The sequence below is a fragment of the Melozone crissalis genome, unplaced genomic scaffold (assembly GCF_028551555.1).
Source record: "Melozone crissalis strain CALT ecotype California unplaced genomic scaffold, PUWL_Pcris_2 ptg000034l_1, whole genome shotgun sequence".
NCBI classification, from domain to species: Eukaryota; Metazoa; Chordata; class Aves; order Passeriformes; family Passerellidae; genus Melozone; species Melozone crissalis.
Window position 1 is genome coordinate 19,521,071 of NW_026535812.1, and position 16,760 is coordinate 19,537,830.

The 16,760-nt window shown below is 46.1% G+C and overlaps 1 protein-coding gene across 3 annotated transcripts; it reads left to right on the plus strand.

Annotated features, from left to right (window-relative positions):
* The first annotated feature begins 127 nt into the window (after window positions 1-127).
* Window positions 128-13,426, plus strand: ZMAT3 (zinc finger matrin-type 3). Of its 3 annotated transcripts, none has more exons than XM_054282748.1 (6): window positions 128-253; window positions 5,409-5,734; window positions 7,243-7,362; window positions 9,081-9,247; window positions 9,359-9,459; window positions 10,521-13,426. In XM_054282748.1, the coding sequence occupies exons 2-6, from the start codon at window positions 5,465-5,467 to the stop codon at window positions 10,730-10,732; spliced, it is 870 nt and encodes a 289-aa protein (XP_054138723.1). In that variant the 5' UTR covers window positions 128-253; window positions 5,409-5,464; the 3' UTR covers window positions 10,733-13,426. The 3 variants fall into 3 exon arrangements, with proteins under 3 accessions (XP_054138723.1, XP_054138722.1, XP_054138724.1); XM_054282747.1 differs by lacking the exon at window positions 128-253 and adding an exon at window positions 1,726-1,801; XM_054282749.1 differs by lacking the exon at window positions 128-253 and adding an exon at window positions 2,058-2,178.
* Window positions 13,427-16,760: the final 3,334 nt, after the last annotated feature.

The following is a 16,760-nucleotide window of genomic DNA, read 5'->3' on the forward strand; positions in this document are numbered from 1 at the left end:
GGGAGCGGGGCTGACCCCGGATGGGGAAGGCACCACCCGCCGGAACGGGAACCGCGGCGGGGGGAGGCGGGAGCGGGCCGGGGGAACGGGGTGTGCTGGGCAAACGCGGGCTCGTCCTGCCCCGCTTGTTGCCCTGATGTCGCTGACACCCCCGTGCCCTGCACATCGCAGCGCGTCTGGCCCAGTCTTGACCCTTTTCCCACTTGGACCGCCAGGTTTCTTTACAATCAGCTGCCACTGGCATCGAGTCGCTGTACGTGAGTCCGGTGTTTTGTTGAAAGAGCGGCCCGCCAAGCGAATGCCCGTACAAATTAGAAGTCGAAGAGAAATTACATTGTAAATGCGCACTCCCAAGTGGGTGCGGATTTTCAGGGTGTGAAATGAGAGCGCTAGGCTGGGGTACCTCGGTGAGAGCCAACAAGATGCAACAAGTGAGGGTGGCACTGAGGTGATGATAGCGAGCAGGGACACGGTTAACCTGCGTTATTAATTGTTAAGGCGTTTTGGCAAATCACCCTATTGTCAAGGGGTATTTATCCTTTCAACAGCAGAGATGGCATAAGCAAGATTTGGAGCCAGGTGTGAACATGGTGAGGGCGTTGGTGAATTCTCTAACTTGGAACAGCTCTCCAAGCCCCAGGGTCTAGCATGGGGCCATACTCACAGCCGTGGGCAGGCTGAGATGCTGCAGGCAGCGCTGCAGTGGGTGGGAGCACCAGAGCAGCCGTGCAGGGCATGGCAGAGCACAGCCTGCAAACCCAGGGCACAGCAGGCTCCGGGAGCATTCCTGCTGCCAAACTGCCCCTTTGCTGCTTCGGCTCCACATCACCACGGCTCCTGATTCCCACCTGCAGCCTCCTTCCCAAAGGGAGCCTGCAACAGAGCCAGAGAGGGAGTTTCAGCAAGGGCATGTAGTGATAGGACAAGGGGGGATGGCTTTAAATTGACAGAGGGCAGATTTAAATCAGATATTAGGAAGAAATTCTTGACTGTGAGGGTGGTGAGACCCTAGCAACAAGACTGCCCCGAGAAGCTGTGGCTGCCCCATCCCTGGAATTGCTCAAGGCCAGGTTGGACAGGGCTTGGAGCAACCTGGGCTAGTGGAAGTTGTCCCTGCCCATGGCAAGGAGGTTGGAATGAGATGGTCTTTAAGGAGACCTTCCAAGCCAAACTCTTCTATGATTCTATGAATCTGGCAAATGGATTTTTTTTTTAAACATGTAACAAAAATTAGTAACAATCAGTGTGTCTAACCATTGGATTGCCAAGTGGGTTGGCTGATGGCTACTGAAAAATCTGGGTGATGGTTTCAGCCTGTAGCGACTTCTCAGCACTTTCCTATTCCAACAAAAGGGGAGAAAAATCAACAGAAACTCCATATGCTTTGAAACAGGGTGGCCCAACCACACGGGTGAGGCCTTGGTGGCTCGAGGGGAAATCATTACTCATTTTGGCTGCGAGCAGCATGAATAAGAAGATGTTTATATATGCAAATCAGGTGCATTGTAACATCTGCTAAAAAGAAAAAGATAATTATATTAAAAAAAAAGAAAAAAAGAGAAAAAACAGTAAATGCTGTTGTGCAGCAGCACGGGTCAGGAGCGAGGACCATGCGAAGCAGCTCCGGGGGGGTGTTTTTGTGCCCGCGGTGCCCAGCAGCGCTGGCGCGGGGCGGTTCGCAGCGGCGGCGGTCCCGCCCCAGCCCGGCCCGGCTCAGCCCCGTCCCGCCCCCGCCGCCGTCACTTCCCGCAGCTGAGAGCGAGCCCGAGCCGGGCCCGGCCCTGCGAGCCCCGGGGCCGCGGTAGGTGCGGGGTGTGCGCGGGGGCTGGCGGGGCTGCGCTCGGGGGTGTCCCGCGGATCCCGGCCCGGTGCCGCCGCGGTCCGTTCCGGGCCGTTCCGGGGATGCGGATGCCTGTCCGTGCCCCTCGGCTGGGCTCTGTGCCTGCCCGGAATGGTGCGGCGCTGCCTGAGCTTGCGGCGGTTCCCAGGCTGTAAGGTAGCAGGGATTGTGGTTTCTAATTGCTGTCCAGCCCCCGGACTGCGAGGCAAGCGGCTTTGCAGGAATGCCTGCGGGGAGTCGGATTTACACCCTGCTTTCTGATACCCCCTTTGACGCAAGGGTTGGTTCTGGGTTGCTGAATGTGTGTCCCCATCAGCGGAGGGTCAGTGCACCTTAAGGTAGAGCTGTGCATGCTGTGTGTGTGTTTGGTGCTGCCTTCCGTCCCTGCAGCGTTATAAAACAAGCTGCCTTTCAGGGGAAATGTGTAGGCCCAGCCCGTGGCCAAAGGAAACTTTCTGGCACAATTACATTAAGAGATGTCCATGTATTGATGGATGAGTGAACTTGAGAAGAAATGCTTCCCGTAGCAGTGAAACTCACAGCTTGTTCACCATTTCTGCTTCTTTCATCTCTGTTATTAGTTGCCTCAGCTGCATTTAAAAAACAATTCTGGTGGGAACACATGGGTTTCTCACTGTGCTTTATTCATTTCTCCTAGCAAAGTCACGCCATGCCTTCCCCATCCTTAGACGTGTGGCCAGAGCAGCTCCTTTCCCAGCCCAGGGAGGTTTCTCCCCTTTAGGTGGGCATCACCAGGCTGTGGCACTGGGTCTCCTCCTCCAGTGCGGCCCTTGGGATGCCCCAAGGAAAGGAGGGAGCACCTGTACCCCTCTCATCCTCTCAAGGACAGCTGGCATGGCATGGAAGTGTATCCTGGCATGGCTGAGCTCTGAGAGGTGCTGTCCTCAGGCAGAACGGCTCCTCAGCCCACCTTGGAGAGCTGCAGGTCCTTACCCTGCCTTGGGCTGTGCTGGCTGGGGTCCCTGGTGATGGAGGTGCCTTGTTCCTTTGCTGTGTCCTAGGGTAAAGATCTTACAGCTTCTCATGGGAAGGGAAAGGAGGAGTTAAAAATGTTCCTTTTCCTTCTCCTGTAACAACCAGCAGCGGAGGATTAAAGGGACCTGTAAATACACTGATTTTTATTTTCTTATTTATAATACCAGTAAGAGAGAAACGAACATAACTTGAGCAATTTCGGTGGTTAAAGATCACCGTCAGAGGAAAACCAGAATTACATACATTGCATAAGCCAAATCAAGAAGTCTTACTGTGGAAGTTGCTCATGCAGCCTTAATTTTATTTTCAGACAACTGCTTACTTTAAGAAACAGTAAATGACCTTACAGTTAAAGATTTTCTAAGAGTATTACATTATACCTTTCCCCCTGTAGATATAGATCCTGTAAGCACTGTTTCCTCTTGTATATGACAAATCCCATTTGTGACAGTTGCAGGAAAATGCAATGCAACGAATCCTCATGCAAAATTAAGCAGATGAATCTCAATTGCCATTTACTGTGCATCTCTTTATGTTGTTCTATGGAGTATTTGGCTATAATTTACTCTCATTTTAAGGTAAGAGGCCCATTATACTCATGTAATAAAACTCTGAAATTAGCTGGCATGTTTACCTGCTTGCATAGGTGATTTAAACTGCCTTGATAGGCCTGTGTTATGATGTATTTAACCAACATGAATGTGAACTTGTTCCATCTGTAGTCCCACAGAAATTAATTAGACTGTCTACAGAGTACTAGTTGAGGAAAATAAAGATAAAAAAGTTGTCTTCTGTTCTGTTTAACCAGGGTCATGTGTGCTGAAAATAGGAAAGGGGTTAGGTAACACTACAGAATTTACACTGCTGATGGATGATTTGCAGCACTATTCCTCTGTGTCCTCTTCCTTCTTTGTGGTAGATTCCAGCTCTGAAATTTTGCAGAGCCTTGGTGGTGGAGTAATAATATAAACATGAAAACTCATGATGGCTCTGTTACTGCCCTAAAACATTGTCCCCAAGCCGGTGCATACTGGCTTTAAAAGAAATAATTTCAATCTTTTTCCTTACCTTTAATATTAGTAATAAGTGAACTGCCTCCAGTCTTGTATTAGAGTAAGTTTGGGTTTGAGATAAACATTTCAGAAATGATTTTGTCACTTGAATGCTCTAGTCCCATTCATTCATTCATTTCAATTATGTTTTATTTTTCCTAACAGAACAGATCTCTCTGGGAAGAGAGATCCAAAGATAACACAGTACCTAAAATTGCAGGCTTCAACTGGGATTTTCCATAGCTTGAGTGTGGAAGGTATTTATCTTCAGCTAATTTTAGCAGATTGAAAATCCCGGAAGTTACCCCAGATAAATGCTCTCTGCTTCTGCAGGTCCCTAAATGCCTTTGAAGTCCCTATTTTCTAAAGCAACTCGGGAAAAAAATTCCTTGGTGGCATTTCATTTACTTTTCCCTAATTTTACACAAGTGTTGCTTTAAAATGCAGATGTGTCTCTTTATTTGCTTAAACAAATGAACAAAGCCCAGAGCATAAACATGGTTGGTGCCAGTGCAGCCCTAGCTGGGAGTGATCTGCAAAGGCCAAGATAATGCTTCTCTTGATCCCAGTGTGCCACTGAACAGGATTTGTTATGATAAGAAGCTAATAAGACATGAACAAAAGTAGCTATGCCTTAATTCATAATGTCACTGCTCTGTATTATTCTAGGGATGTTCATCTGGGCTGTAGATGTGATTTATAAACTTTAATTAAATAAATCTCTCAGAACCTCTTGTTGGAAATGTGGAGCTAGTTCCAATAACTTGAATTAACTGAGAAATAATTGAATAAAGGTTTATATGAGATAAGTTCTCCATTTTGCAGAACAAGATGTAGCTTTAAATGTTGCATTGCTTGTAGTTAGTAATGGAAATGTGAAAAATAGCTCAAGGTCGTTCAAGAAGACCATGGGAGAGAGCCCTTGGGAGCTGAGTGTACAACAAGGTGTGCTCCAGCTTATTCCCACTCTCTCTCTTTTGTTGTCTTACTGGAGAAAAGCTTTTCCTCAGTAAAGTCTTTGAGGGATAGATGTGTTTATGTATTTTGCATCTACCTATATACAATAAATCTGCTTTGAAGTATTTGGGTTCTTTGTAAATGTCCATTGCAGTAGTCTGCTGTGATATTTGTTTAGGAGTGAGCTTGTCCCTGGGCTTCCAAAGGAGGATGTGGGCAGTGCTTGTGTCCCCCCAGTGACACAGCTCTGTGTGCTGTGCATGGTCCCCACTTCTCGTGGGCATGGAGCAGTGGGGGGAGTGTGCTGTTGTCAGGTGCTGTGGGTGTCAGGAATCTTCACCTGCCACGGGACCCACTTCTTATATAAGTGTCTTGTAATCTGGCCCTGGTTGTCTGGGATGCTGCTGTTCCCGTGGGCGGCAAAGTGTTGCAAACTGACTTTATCCTGCTTGGCATTTTGAAAAGGCATAAAGTAGAGGCAGTGGAGTTACAGGAATTGCCGCTGGATCCTTGATGTTCCTGTTCTTGTTGCTTATTTCAGCATTTGTGTCTTTCTGGTCTAGATCTGAAGAAGACTCCTCCTCCTTCAGCAGTAGCATGCCCATAGTCTCCCTGGCCAATGATTCTTCTACAGCAAGCAGGACTTCTTCCTCATCCTGAGAAGCCTTCATCCCTTCCTATGTCAGTGGCTACAAGGCCAAGAGCCAGCTCACCACTGTCCCCACCAAAGTCTCTCGGACTGGGGCCTTCCTTTCATCACACACAAGAGGAGGAACTTGCCAAGGTGGTGGAGCAGGACCCTATGCTGGAGGAACTATGTAAGCCCCTGTGCTGTAAGCTTTGCAATGTCACTCTGAACTCGGCCCAGCAAGCCCAGGCTCATTACCAGGTAAGGAGAGCAGCAGGAGGCTCAGCTTTTGGGGCTGCTGCATCTGCAGCTTGTGGAGACATTCCTGTGCCAGCACGAGCACTGCCAGCAGCGTTGCTGTGGCAGCACAGAGGGAAGTGTGGGCTAATGCAGGAGGACTAACTCAGCTTCTCGAGGGGGTTTTGAGTGCTGCACATGAACAGCAGCATTCAACTTGCTCATCTGGAGCTTCCTCTGCACCACCTCATGGACTGAAACTGCTCTGTAGACATATCTTCACCCTGCTTGGATTTGCTGGTTGTCCAGATGTGCTGCAGTGCTTTCTTTTAAGGTGTTGTTACTGGATCTTTTTGCAAACGCTGTCCATGGGGACAGAGAAGAGGTGTCAAGATGGCTTGGGTGAAAAAGCAGACACTTGTGATTTTTCCTTTGTTTTATGCAACCTGTATTTGACATCTGCACTAGTTTAGTAAAATTGACCTTCTGATTCCAGACATGATTTTGTGAGGCCTGGACAGGCGTTTTCTGCTGGATCCAGCTGTGCCATTAGGAAAGGGGCTGCTGCCATGTGTTTATCAGAGTCTCCTTTCTGAGGCTGTGCACAGCACTGATCTGGTGGGGCCCTTTATGCAAACACTCTCATCAGCTGGGTTGGCTCAGATCAGATTTATTTTGTTTAAGCTGATCTTGTTGACTTGCCTGATATAGGGTAAGGACTCTTTGCATATGATTCCTGCTGAAAGATAGAACATGTCAGCCTTGCATTACCCCATTTTCATACACCCTCTCTGCCTAGTGCTATGTTTGCATGAGTATTGGAAATAGTGACTTTCTCCACCAGTGAGTGCAAAAGGGTGATTGTCCATAGCCTCAGGACACCAGACCCAAATTTCAGATTTGCTGTTGGACCTGAAAAAGTGGTATCCTGCTAGTGAAGGGGTAGGTTGGATTGGTGTTACACTTCTAACATCTTATTTTTGCAGAATTTCTGCCGTGACGGGACAGAAGTGATTTTTTACATATTGCATTTGCCTTTCTGTGCATCCACAATATGCATATACATAGTTTCATGTTATTCTACCAGGCTTTCAGAACACCAAAAACATTTATGATATATGTTTTTCAAGAGAAAATAAAATATGATGTGGGTTTTAAATTCAATCTCATGTTTTAACTCAAGCTTGTGGTGTCATGAAATGTGTGTTGTGTGTTCAGGCTTATCAAAAAGCTGTGCAAAACAAGGTAGTCTTAAAACACACAATACTGGTTTGGAAATGGAAACAGACTGAAAAAGTAATTGTAAACTTATTGAGAAAATCAGCTGAAGAGGGGGCCCAGTCATTCTAGGTGTTGAGCATTTTGGAGAAAGGGAGGAACGCCTGCATCTCTTAAATTCAGAGCTGGGTGACAGCTCCTTTACCTGAGCTGCCACCTTCATGGGCACTTTCTCATTTCAGTCTCTGGATCCTTTGTCTTTCAGAGTAAGACACTATTATTAGGACAGTGATTAATCTGGGTTATCTTTGCAGGGTAAGAACCACAGTAAGAAGCTGAGGAATTACTATGCTGCCAACAGCTGTCCAGCACCTGCCAGGATGAGTAATTCTGTTGAGCCTGCCCCACCTCAGGTTGTCACCCTTCCAACTCAGGTAAGGCATGGCAAGGGGGCTGAGATCATGCTTGCTTGTCACCTAACCCCAGTTAGGATAACCAGATCTCAGGCTTGAGGATTACTGCAGGAGTTGGGAAAGAATTTTCCTTGTGATGGCACAAGATGGTGGAAATGGCCCGTTGTGAGCTGTTTGCTTTCCTTTGAAGATGCAGATATTGATCTGCCCTTGCAGCACAATGTTGGACTTCAAATGTTCTATTTCTGCCTGGCAAATACTTTGATTGCTAGGTAAGTCTGATGTGCTGCTGATTATAGCTGTGTAAGGGCAGGTATAGAGCAGAATTGCTGGAATTGGATTTGGATGTGAGGGTGTGGCATCTGCTCTGCACAATCATCCCTCTGTTGTGTGGGGGAAGCCTACATGGAAAAAGTGCTTTGGTGCTCCTACACCCATTGCCCAGGGCTGTTAGCTAATTCCTCTTTTGTTACTCCTTTTGAAGTGCTCATTCCTGTGTGCAGAGTGAATGGATTGTTCCCTCAGTGATCCTGATTAATTCTGTTTTGGGCACATTAGAGGAAAAAAGAGCTGTTTTTTGCTATCTCCTTCTAGAATTCATCCCTTGGGTTTATCATGAGATGTGACAGCTAACCTGGCTTTTGCCTGTGACTGTGCAGGGAAGCACAGCTGGGTTGCAGGGATTGAAGCTGCAACATAAGGCTGTGCTGCCTGTAGGGAAGCAGAGATCATTTGCAGAGTGACAGACTGTTCTTGGCCAGAGGGAGATTTGGCCCCGTGTAAATTGGCATTGCAGCTCATGGCTGTGAACTGGGATGGCGTGGGGTCCTGCCCAGGGCATGGAGATGTGGCTGCTGTACCTGCCAGGGTATCTGGTGGTGTGTTTTTTAAAGGAGGAAATGGCCCATGGCAATAAAAATACCTCTAGGGCCATGTGAGGGTTCACATTGTAAGTTAGAAATCAGAACTGTGTGTCTCTAAGTTTGAGCAGTGTCAAAGGAGATGTGAAAGAATGTTGGTTTGTCAAGTGCTGCAGTGACATGGCTGCATGAATCACTGCTGCTGCACTGTTTACAAAACACTTTTGCCTGGATGTGACGTGCTGAGGAGGCATGGCTCCTGCCTGGATCACTGTATGTGGTCTGACTCCACAGACACATGAAGGTGTCCTTCACAGAGCAGCAGCTACTCATGTGAGACTGGGTCCTTCCTTTGAAGTCTGGATCCAGGTGTCCTCCCACCTGAAGGTTAAGGATCAGAGGTTTGGCAGCTTTGCTACTGTTTTTTTTTCCCTCTTGCTGTGGTCAGGGAGCTGTAAAGACAGGGCGCTGTGGAGAGATTAGATGGACTGTAAATAGGAGAGAGCAGCACCTCTACCTTTCAGTGGGTGTTCTTAAGAGTGAAAGTCACTGCTCATCAGCTCCCAGCAGTTAGGAGTTAAATCATTGCTGTGATGTAAACAAGCCTCTGTGGCTGTTGCAGAGCTGTTTGTTCAGATTGCTTTTCTCTCCACCTCAGGCCAGGCATTTGCAGGCTCTCCTGGAGGCAAGGCAAGAACAATGCATTTTGTGTAAGAACACTTTGGGGACAACTTGAGAGTGTCCTAATCCATGGGCTTTAATTCCAGCTCTCCTGCTGTCTGATGAGAACGGCAGTGGTCTCAGTCCCTGTGATTGAAATATTTCAGCTTATATTTAACCTTCTTGTGTTTCACATGCTGTCTCTCCCTTTGCTGCTAGATGGGATCCAGCAAGCCAGGTGGCCGAGTGATCTTGGCTACAGAGAATGATTACTGCAAGCTTTGTGATGCCTCATTTAGCTCCCCGGCTGTGGCTCAGGCTCACTACCAAGGGAAGAATCACGCCAAGCGGCTGCGCCTTGCAGAGGCACAGAATAACTCGTTCTCGTAGGTATTGTTCAACCTCATGCTCAGGCTGAAAGCGTGTGCCAGTGTCTCTGGCAGCCCTTTTGTCAGAATACCCTGAATTGCAGCTGTTCATATTTGTGTAATCTGCAGGGATGCCTCAGAACTAGGCAAACGAAGGGCAAGGAAAGAAGGGAATGAATATAAGATGATGCAGAACAGGAGAAACACGTATGCGGTTCAGAACAACACAGGTAACTTGGAGCTTGTATCTATTCTGTAGCTGGAATAGTAATTAATAATAAATAGACTTGGTTTTCTTCTGTTTCTGAGATCTGTTTTAGCAGAGTCAGGTTGTGAAAGTAGCTGGTCCAAGCTCTGCTGATCTTTTATATCTGCATGGGTTTTTTTTCCCCAGCTGCTAAAGTTGCTTTGTTTTGTCAGCCTGCTTGTTAGTTCTTTTTCTCAGTTTGTAACTTAATTTACCATCTGCCTGTCTCTAAGGCTGCTCTAAGTGGTGACAGTTTTCCTGCTTTATTTTCTTGGCAGGTGGCCAGGTGCTTTGACTCCTACTGTGGCACATCAACCTGTACTTGCACTCCCATGACCAGAATGAGAGAGCATGTTAGCCTCCCTCTAAGACCATCTGTTTCTAGCATAGAGTCCTTCCTCAGGTGTTAGATACTAACTTTCCCTCTTTACTGTGATTTAAAGAGTGTATTACAGCCTCCAGCCGCGCATCTATTTCTCTTTTTCACTTTAAGTTGTTTTACAAGCACACATTAGCTGTAACCCTGATTCCTGGTGAAGCTCGGTTTAATCACATCATTCTAATCACTGTCACGTGGAAAAGATAAATCTTTTAAAGTTGTATTAAATATAATTTTGTGAGTTTTAAACTGAAGCAGCTTGGTATAATGAAAAGACTATTCCAGTTGTGGAATTAGATGGTTAAGAAAAAAAAGTATTGATTAATTATTAAATCATTAAATTAAGTTGTTAAAAATTATTAAGTTGTTAAAAATTATTAAATTATTAAAAATTAAATTATTGGATTCCTGATTTTGAATAAGACTGGGGCATTAAGCTCACTCTACTACTTTATAAAATTCCAAGTGCTGTCCTGTGGGCTACACCTCCGTAAATCTGGAAACCAGCAGAGGAGTTGTGGGGAAAATAAGGATTGATTCTAATCTGCTAAAGAATCAAATCTTTGGTTGAAAAGCACACATCCATTGGACTTAGGCATTGTCACGGAGCTGCCTCAAGCTTTGATTCCTCACAGGTAAACCAGGCTTTTGTGTCGTGTCCCCAGGTCCCTACTTCAACCCGCGCTCGCGGCAGAGGATCCCCCGTGACCTGGCCATGTGCGTGACGCCCAGCGGGCAGTTCTACTGCTCCATGTGCAACGCTGGGGCCGGCGAGGAGCTGGAGTTCAGGCAGCACCTGGAGAGCAAGCAGCACAAGAGCAAAGTGTCCGAGCAGCGCTACAGGAACGAGATGGAGAACCTGGGCTACGTCCAGTGACGCGCCGCCCTCGGTAGTAGTTTGCAACTAGAGCAGCTTGTCTCTCGCCTGCTGTTTGCCACGTGCCCTGCTTTGTGCTCCATTGGGTAGGAGTATGCTCTGAGCTGTACATGTAACACCTGCAAACTTACTGGTATGGTTAGGTTTTTTTTCTATCATAGTCGGCAGGATGACGCTGTGCAGGACATGAAGTGTTTTTGGTGTTTGTTTGCTAATTATCTAAGGCTCTTCATTGTGTTGAGTGGCAGGGAGGAACTGTGTCTTCTCCCCGGCCTTCTGCATGAATATGCAAAGCCCAAGAAGTGCTGGAAACTTCTGTGGTCCTACCACGTGGGTGGACCGTGTGTAAAGCCCACTCCCCTCTTGGCACACCACAGAGCAGTGCTCCAGAATGCTTCCCTATGGCAGACTGACTCTCTGGGCAGCTTGTAAAAGAGGGGAAGGAGTAGGGCCTGTGAATGTGTGAATTAGGTGGTGTATTTGTCTACACTTTGCTGCTTCTGGCCCCCATTACAGTCCAGAGTAGGTTCTTTCCACATCCTTGTAGAAAGGCTGTGCATACCTCTTCTCCTGGGAGGATCTTTCCTCTTACTGCTTCCTCTGCGATGCAGATTCCATTCTGAACATCTGACATGGATTTCAGCTGACTAGCCCCATTCAGAAATACTCTTCTACTCTTGCTATTGTTGCCTGGACACCTTAATATACCATGGGTGTAGCTCATCTCCCTGATCTCTGGGGATCTCAGTGGCTTAATGAAGTGAACTGGAAAGCAAACCTGCTCAGGTGAGATGTGCTGTGCTCCGATTCTGCCTTAGAATGAGTCAGGTTGAGAATAGATAGAAGGAGCTCTCAGCTGTGATTTCTTTGCATGTTGATGTAGAAGAGAGGAAGAGTTGGTCTCTGGCCTGCAGTCCTTGCTCTGGAAGAGCAGAGCTGCCTGGACTCTGGGTAGCAGATATTGGTGTGTCCCACAGCCATGCCATTCCCTGGGCTAAGCCTAATGGGTGTTTATAGAGCAAAGATGAAACTTCTAGCTTTGAACTAGAACTACCAATATTGGTTGATTTCCCCCCCCTCTTTCTTTTTCCATCTCAGGATGGGTTTTAATTCCATTCCTTGATGTATACTTGACTGTTCCAGGGACCATCAAAAATCCAAAGTTATGTAGGATTTAAATGTCAGGGTGATGATTGACTGTTTGAGTAACAGCTTTTTGGCCTCATGGAAGTATTCAAGAAACTTGTTAAGCGACTTTTGAATTGTAGGCAAACTCAGAAGGGGTGTGTGTGTTTGTTTTGATATTCCTTAGCAAAAGTAGGAAGGGGAAAAAGAGCAGAAGTAGGGTTGTTAATTATTCTTCTGCTTGTTTGGGTAGATGTGAGGAGCTGTGATTGGAGTCCAGTTCAGTGTCATTAAACATGGTCTCCAGTGGCAGGTGCAGCATGTCGGTGGCTTTTGTTGGACCTGATCCCCCACTGTGCTGCTGGAACTGTGCACTGGTGCAGCTTCACTGACTGCAGTGGCAGGTGCAGAGAGAGGGTCCAGGATGCACCATGGCTCATCTCTCACCCCTCTTCAGGCAGCTGGAATTGGATGCAGCTCCATTAGTTTCAGTAGGATTTTAGCAGGGATGAATTGTTCCTAGTGCATAGTGTTGAAGGTAGCTCCCCCCTCCTTTTATTGCCATTCTGATCCTGCCTCTTGCATTCCAGAAGGACTTTCTGCTTGCCTTAAAAAATGAAGAATGAGTAACAAAAAAATCCAGATAGTCTTTATTCATCTTCCTAGTCCACCTTCAAAAGGTCTGTTGCACTTGGCTGCTCCTCAGAAATTAAATGTTGTTTTCTTCAGCTCCCTGAATGAGCATCAGGGAGCCATACAACCTGAATGCAGCCTTGCTGAATCCAGGCAAGGTGAGTGCTTGCAAAGTAGTTGAACACAACCCCCTAGATCATTCCTGCCCTGCAGATAGAGGCAGAGGAATGGGTGTCCTCATGAATGGGATTCCTTCCCCTCCTTTGTGCAGAACTCAGTTAAATGGGGTTTGTGCCCTGCAGCAGGTGAGAAGGTAGAACAGGAGCCCAGGTTGTAGAGCACTCACTCAACAGTTCTGACAGCTTTGTAAGTCTGTTTCCTCTGTGCTTTCCTGCCCCTACCTCCCCTCTGTGTAGCCTTGAAGAACATTTGCCTTTCCAGAATCTCTCATCAGCCTTTCTCCCTCATCATTTGTATTGACAGAAGGGCTCTGGTTTTCTCTTTGTGTCCTGTCCTTAGGTTTGCCAGTCTGACACCACTGTCCAGAGGGGCAGAGGGAGTTAGATGAGCCTTACCACAATGTGCTTCAGCACAGTGATCCCTGCATTATGGTTAAACATCCCTCTGGCTGTAAATTAAAGCATGGCATTTCCTACAGGCTGCAATTAGTAGCAGAAAAACAACCCTTTGTGAAATATGAGCTGGAGGAGCTGTAGGTACTGCTGCTGTCTGGCTTATTGCTAGGGGTGAGGAGGCATTTTTGCTTGCTTTCACATGTCCCAAAAATCAGCTGTTCTCCACTTAGCTTTGGTTACTGCTCCTACTCCCAGCCCAGCCATCTGCTCCTTGTTTGGCATTTCCAGTGGCTGCTGGAGGTGTCAAAACGTGGTTTGCTCCAGCTGTGCAGAAGTGCCACAGCCCAGTGCTGGTGCTTTTGTGAGGCATGTGCAGGGGGCTGTTCTTGCAGGCTCCTCTCTGCTTGAGGCTGAGTCTGGTTTGGAGAGGTGGCTCCAGTCTGTCCTTAGCAGAGAAGCCTGAATCTGCTTTGTTCTGTTCAAGGGAGTGCAAGTGAATGTGATCATCCTGGTGATTTCAGAGTGATGGCTTGTAGAGCAGGCAGTGGGACTCAGGTAGGACAGATTTCCTCCATGGAAGGAAAGATGTCCTGCTGGGAGAAGCAGCTGAGACTGGCTTTGCCTCAGTGCTCTGATGTGGCCCTTCCTGCAAGCTGCCAAAGCTTTCCTCTCCCTCTTCAGCATTGCTTAGTGGCTTGTGATCTTCCCACTCCCCTTTCAGCATAGGAAGTTGCTGACTGCAAAGAGAAAACACCCAACCTCCCCATTGTCCTTAGGGTTCAGGACAATCCAAACTCGTACTTGTCAACATTAGATACTGAGTAGCTCCTGATTTTATTTCTTTTTGTGAAAGGTGTTCTCCAAACCCCTGTTCAAAAAATACTGAAAACACATTCTGGGCAAACCCTTTTGACAAAGGTGGGCTGGGGAGAGCACTGTACAGCTGAAGTGCCATTTTCCAGACCCAGATAATCTTTTTCTCATGTTAAACCAAGTACCAAACCCAAGAAACAGGACTTCTGTGAAGCTGTCACATTGGCCAGTAGGTTAATGACCTTTGCTGCTAGAAACAAAATGTAAATCAATATGTTCATATTTATTTTACTGTGCTGACCACTAATTGATTTGTTAATATTTAAGGCATTATGCTGTAGGTTGTTTTTAAATGGAGAAATTCTACATCGCACTTTGCTTTTGGATCAGAACAATTATTTATTGTATTTGTGAAAATGTTTTTCCTCCCACATAGCTGTTGTTTTCTTTCCCAAAAAACCCAACCAGACCCAAACAGCAAAACCCACCCCAAATCCCCCCAACCAAATCTGACCTCTGGATCTTTGTTTCTTTTCATGCTAAACAAAATGGGGATTTCCTTGCAACTTGTTATTAAATGTCAATTTCCAATTCCTTTTTCCTCAAATGATTCCTTTGCTAACCCGGGATGTTATTTTTAGAGCCACAGAGTTCATGCTTCATTTAAACATTCATTTCTTTTAAGGCAAGGAAGTAAACCATGTGGAATCCATGAATTTGTGAGGAGTATGAAAGTGATACTATTTTCTTTGTATTAGGCATTAGCTTTTGTTTTACATTCTGCACTAATGAGTAAATCTGTTACAATCTTGCCTAACATCGGTCTGTTTTTGACTTTTTGCTTTCTTCATGCACATTGAAAGGAGCCCTGAAAACTTCTGTGGAGTTGCTTAGGATGGTCATCAGTGTAACAAAAGGCAGATTTTTTTCTGTAAAGCTGCTTATTTCCTTTCCTAGATGCCCATTATAGGGCATTAGAAGGGAGAGCTATTGCCATAAGCATGGATTCATATTTTAGCTTACTAATGCTTGATGTCCCTTTGCTACATTACTTAAGTGATGCTCTCACTGTAACCAATGGGAATTTTGCCTGGGTCAAGAGTAAATTAAATACCCAAGGCAGAGATATTATGTTGGCTGGGGCCAGGCAAGGTACATTGCTAAGTTTGTCTTTTCCTCCTCCATTTGGATTACAACACTCTTATGGTTTTGCTTTTTGAGGACCATTGATCTGGTTCTGTAAGGATTTGGTCTTGCTCCAGCTAAAATAGTTTGAAGTACCTTGACTTTAGTTTAGTTAGGAGCAAGGCCTGAAAACCTTCAGGAATTTCTCACTGCTGATGTTTTATATGTGTTTTTTGGTTTGTGATTATTTTTTTTTTAATTTTACAACCACACATGCAAGGATGCTCTGGATGAGATGGACATCTGTTGCTGATTATGGAAAAACAAATGCCATGGTTGCCAAAGGATAACAGAAAGTGGAGAAATAGGGACCTGGTTTGTTTGAAGTTAGTGGCTAAGCTTCTTTTATTTTGAACTGGGTTTACCACCTGCATAAAGTTGGAAGGGAAAATAAAATCCACTTTGAAATGAATGTGGTCAAACAGTAGTTCTGGGAATCTCTCCTTTAAAAAATGTATCACAGTTAAAATTGTGTCAGCTTACCTGAAATACCTGCAGGTAAAGACAGAACTGAATTTTTGAAAATAAAGTCAGCTTTTCAGTTGTATTTTGCAGGGGAAAAATGACTTGATTTAATTTCCTTCTGCATCTGTCCAGCAACACCATTTGCAAGTGCTTTGAACATGTTTCATCTAGAGCCTTCTTGTCAGGTTGTTTTGTACATTTTTCCTTATTTCCTTTATATTGTTCTGACCCCTGTGAGGGAATACTTGATGAAAATGAATTTTTTTTTTTCTTCTTCATTATATAATAAACCATATTGCTCTTACCATTGCACTGCCCTGATGTTTGGTGTTGCTGCTGCTCATGGCTGGAGTGGGAATGACTGGTTTAGCCCAGCACTGAGTGCAACTACATGAACATGTTTTCACACACTGATAAAGGAGTATAATTCAAGGTAGAATGTGTTACTCTGGAGGGAGGGTCAGTGTACTTCCAGCTCTTACTGAAAGCCAGCTCAGAGCTGTCTTGGCTTTGGGAGGAGGGTTTGGGAGTGCTCAGCATCTGCAGGATGGGAGGCAGGAGGACACAAAAGGCTCTGTGTCTGTCTGTGCTTTCCCCTTGAGTGGACATCACAAGCTCTGCTACAGACCAGGCTGAACCATGGACTGACTTTCAACTCTGGCTGTGAAAAAGTGGGGACAAGCTGAGCCTGACACTTAAATTTGCACATTTTTTTTACCAGAGTGCTGTTTCCCCCTTTCATTACTTGAGGGCTCCAGAAGAGCATATGCTTGTGCAGCATAAATGACTTTCCAAACTGAAAGGGCATTCTGAGTGGAGCCTTGGAAGCAGGGAAAATCTGGGTTTTTTGAGTTCAGCTCAGGTAAGAGCAAAGCACAGCCCTTGTGTGGTGCTGCAGCTGTGCTGTTGGTGCAGTGAGGCGTTGGCCTCAGGGGCAGGGCCCTGGGGACACACCAGGGGCATTTGGGGTGTGACTGCTGTGTAAAATCAGCTGTGAACAGGGATGTGTCCCTGCATTCCCCTATCCTCTCCTATTCCAGGCTTTGGCCCTTACAGAGAACACTGACACTGGTGGGATTATCCTGATTTACCTTTTGGCATGAGAGCTGCCTCTGTGCTTAGGTGACTTCTTCTGTGCTAACAGTGAAATGCTGGAGGTTTTATGTGTTCTCTCTTACAGTAAATAGAGTCATAAAAACTTGTAAGTGCAGTTTAATGTTAAATTTCACCCC